General features: G+C 38.3%; 1 protein-coding gene across 1 annotated transcript; it reads right to left on the bottom strand.

Moving 5' to 3' along the window:
• Nucleotides 1–209: 209 nt before the first annotated feature.
• On the bottom strand, nt 210–4,199 carry LOC131850020 (uncharacterized). Its single transcript, XM_059200167.1, has one exon. The coding sequence runs from the start codon at nt 4,197–4,199 to the stop codon at nt 210–212; it is 3,990 nt and encodes a 1,329-aa protein (XP_059056150.1).
• Nucleotides 4,200–4,644: the final 445 nt, after the last annotated feature.

Genomic DNA, 4,644 nt, shown 5'->3' with positions numbered 1-4,644 from the left:
ACAGGATGTTACTCGGTGGGAGGGTAGATCTCCCATAAACGGTTCAATAGATCTAGGTCGTGATCTATAACAACGTTGACAACGAAAAATTTGTTGGCGGACAATTCGACGCGCTGATAAAATCCAAAAGTATTTTTGTAATAAATTTAGAAGGGAATTTAGACTAGGATGTAAAAAGACATGATGATAATAGTCAATTATCAATCGTGTCACGTGGTGTGCCGCTTAGGAAGTAACAATGGATGCCTTGTGTGGTACGGCAAATTAGAATTGGTAAGCCTTCCACCTATTCTTACGAGACCGATGTTGTCGAAAAATAAATTAAGTCTCATGAGACCACCTTTAATAGATTTGTTTTCCTGTAGCCTTTTAATTGTTCCAGAGAATTCCGAAGACTGAACCAATCGAATGATAGTGTGAGTGCTATCAATCAACTCGGCCACACTAATTGGTCCAGTTCTTCGTTGTGAAGGCTTGCGTAGATTGTGACAGAAACGTTTGCACCAAGCTACTATACATCGTAACTTGGTAAACGAGCTGTACTTGGTGAGAAAAGGAGGCTCCGTAATAGTATGCGTGACATAAGCTGCAGGATAGGAGGACCGTACACCAGGCAAGTCGGCTTCGCTAAGTTCTGATGATTCATTAGGCCATGTTGAATCGTCCATTTCAAGCCATGATGGACACCACCATAGGGGATGATCAACTAATTCAGTAGGAGTAAGGCCTCGACTGGCTGAATCAGCTGGATTCATCATGGACGGTACGTGTTTCCACGTGACATTGGAAAATAAATTTTGGATTTGGGATACACGGTTCCCTTCATAAGTTTGAAGTTTGTGAGGTGAAGTTTTAAGCCACGATAGGACTATGTTCGAATCACACCAAGCAATGACAGTAGTGATTGACATTTTGACATTTAAAATGTCAAACACGTGTTTGGTTAAGCGAATGAGTAAAAGTGCACCGTTTAATTCCAATTTGGGAATAGTTAGTTTTTGTTTGAGTGGTGCTACCCGTGATTTTGCAAGTAATAATTTAACATAATTACCATGAGTATTTTGAATACGCAGATAGATGCAAGCGGCATACCCGCGCTCGGACGCATCACTGAAACCGTGCAATTGACATACAAACGGTTGATCAGTGATAACGTAACGTGATATAGATACTTTATTAAGATGAGGAAAATCTGCTATTAATTCCGACCAAGATTTTTGTATAGCAGGGGGAAGTGGATCGTCCCAACTCTTTTGTGTTGACCACAGCTGTTGCATAAGGTGCTTGGCGTAGAAAGTGACAGGAGCTAAAAATCCACATGGATCGTAAAGTCTCGCGATGTTAGACAAAACGCCACGCATGGTCATGACATTACTCATGTTTGAGACATGATAGATGAAGCTATCCGTTTTTGCGTTCCATTCGATGCCCAGAATTTTGAAGATGTCACCCTGCTCCTCGAAACGGTATGGTGGCTCGCAATGATCGGAGGTGAAAGATTCCAAGAACTCCTTTGAGTTGCTTGACCACTTGCGCAAATCGAAACCGCCTTGAGAGAGAATGGCAACCAGATTTTGCTGCAATTGCTGAGCAGAATCAAGACAATGAGACCCACTAACTATATCATCTACGAATGTATCTGCTAGCAACACCCTACAAGCCTCAGCATATTGGCTAGTATTTAAATGAGCTAACTCGTGAATGACGCGAATAGCTTGATAAGCAGAGCTCGTGACGCCGTATGTTACGGTAGTTAACTCGTACTGCTTCAAGGATTCAGCAGGAGAAGCGCGCCAGAAGATAGTTTGGTATCTGCAGTCGTCATCATGCATGCGCACCTGTCGATACATTTGTTTTATGTCGCATGTGAAGACAATTTTGTGGAGTCGAAATCGCAAAATAATATCTTCAATATTTTTTTGAAGTTTGGGACCGGACATAAGTACCTGATTAAGTGAAACACCTGTAGAGCTAGAGGCTGATGCATCATATACAGCACGAAGTTTTGTGGTACTACTGTGTTCACGTAACACACCATGATGGGGAATATAATATCGGTCACTTGATACTGGACCTGACACTTGACGCATATGGCCAGCTTCAATATAATCCCTCATAAAGGCGACATAAAGTTCATGCAACTTCTCATCCTTAAGCATGCGACGCTCCAAATTATGAAATCGCTTTAAGGCGGTGGTGTGTGTTTCACCCAAAGGCTTATGATCCACTTTGAAAGGTAACCGCACGATGAAACGACCAGTGCTATCCCTTGTGTGAGTGTTAGTGAAGTGTTTTTCACAAATAATGTTTTCAGGATCTTGTATAGGTTGACCGGGAGGTTCCTCAGATTCCCAGAACCTTGAAAGGTTAAAATTAATATCTGTGGTACAGGCCATGGAGACCACACCACAAGTCTGCTGCGATGCTGTGGGAGCCTTGCCCATGATGATCCAACCTAAGATGGATGAATGTGCAGTGGGCATGTCTTCACCCAGGCTACGTTGTTCACCATCAATAATTTTATTAAAACAGTCAACACCTAAAAGAACATCTATTTTTCCAGGCATTGAAAAGTTGTTATCAGCCAAGACTAAATTTTTACATTTATCTAAAATGCATTTATTTACCATAACTGATGGGAGATTACCTGTTATGCGTTTTAGGATGATACAATTAGTTGATATGGTCTTGGTAGGATCCATAAAAGATTTTATGTTGCAGTGTATCATTCCTCGACTATGCTGAGCTGATGAAGCACCTAAACCAAGAACACTGCTAGACGGTGAACGTGGCAGTCTAAGTTGTTGTGCAAGATTTTCGGTTACAATTGAAACCTGAGAACCATTGTCGATGAGAGCACGAGCTGAATGGTAATATCCATTGACATCTCGTACACTGACAATAGCAGTACCCAAAATCATAGTGGATTTACATTCGACACCATGGATAGATTGAAGTTGAGCTATGGAACCCACTGTCGACACAGCAACTTCATTATCTTTTGGGTAAGGTTTCAGCTGATCGGATGAGATGTGTAGCCTTGTATGGTGTCGGCCACGACATACTCTGCATACACTTTGTGAAATGCATTTTGAAATATGATGAGTTCTTAAACAATTAAAGCAGAGTTTATGTTGAAAAACAAAGGATTTTCTTTGTTCCGGTGTCATTGTATCAAATTTAGAACAGTAATATAAGCTATGTTTATCCTGACAGCAAGGACAAATAATGGTACTAAGTTTATTTTTATTGTTTGATTCAATGACAGTTAATGTACTACTAGTAGAAGCCCTATGTATAGAAGCACTAACATTTTCTAAAACATGTAATTGATTTTCCAAAAATTTAATTAAATTCTCAAATGTAGGTATAGTTTTAATTTCAACTTGAGATTCAAATTTGCTTCTCAAATCCAGTGACAATTTTCTAAGAATTATATGAAGTAAAAGAAAACTCCATGATTTAGTATTCATGTTTAAGGCATCAAGAGCTTGAGTGCTCTCTTTAATGGTGAATAAGAATTTTGTTAAAGTTTTTAAATTTAATTGTGTTAAATTTGGCAAATTAAGAATTGCTTCTACATGTTTATCAGCGATAACTCTCTTGTTTTCATAGCGTTCTGTTAATAAATTGTAAGCAACTTGATAGTTCTCACTAGATATTACTAAATGCTTTACCAAAGAGAGTGGTTCCTTATCCAAAACACTCAATAAATAGTGTAACTTTTGAACAGAACTTAAACTATCATTATTATGAATTAGACTGTTGAAAATTGAGATGAAGTTTGGCCACTCTACGCTCACACCTGAGTACCTATTTAGAGATATCTTGGGAAGCTGAAAGGCAGGTTCAGATTTAGATGATGAGTGTTGAAAACCACTGGCATTGTCACTCTTAGTTTGTATTGAACTATGCAAAACTTGAACAGAATAAAACATATCCATAAAAGTTGAATATCTGTTTTCCAACTCCTCACGAGATTTGTCACTTACAGACTCAGTACTAGACATAAGAATAGCAAAAGCCTCCTCGAATTGTTGCCTAAACCTTTCAATATCCTTAAATCGTACCATGAAACCAACTTGCTCTTGTGAAGTTAAGTTTGGATTTTGGCTAAGTTTACCTGCAAGTTCATACACATTTCGCATGTTTTTGTAACTCAGATCGCAGTTTGTGGCATACGCTTTAATATTTGCCATCGTATTTTGATGTTATTTAACCAAAATAATGTAATATTTTCCTAAATGATATACGAAAATTAAAATGTAAACAAAAGTTAAACTAACAATTTGATTGAATGAATTAATACTGACGGGTTATGATTGACAACTTACTGTTCTGTGTTGCCAACAATGAGTTATGATTTTTGCTTAAAGCTTTATTGACAGCCAATGAATGATACTGATTTGATGGAATGAATGACAAGGTGAAATATGAGCAAAATGGCTGATATGTACGGCGGTTGATATGACAATGAAAAATGACTTGCAATACTTGATGAAATTATGAGATGAATATGATAATCAGATGATTATGAAATATGATTTATTTATGGGTTTTGAGATGAATGATGGTGATCTGGACGAAGGACCATGAAGAATGTTGGGTAAAAAAGGGAAACTAAGGACCAACCTGGTTCGTGTC

This window comes from Achroia grisella, unplaced genomic scaffold, assembly GCF_030625045.1.
Source record: "Achroia grisella isolate CSIRO2021 unplaced genomic scaffold, CSIRO_AGI_Agris_v1 utg676, whole genome shotgun sequence".
NCBI lineage: Eukaryota > Metazoa > Arthropoda > Insecta > Lepidoptera > Pyralidae > Achroia > Achroia grisella.
This window is presented reverse-complemented; position numbering and strand designations above follow the sequence as displayed.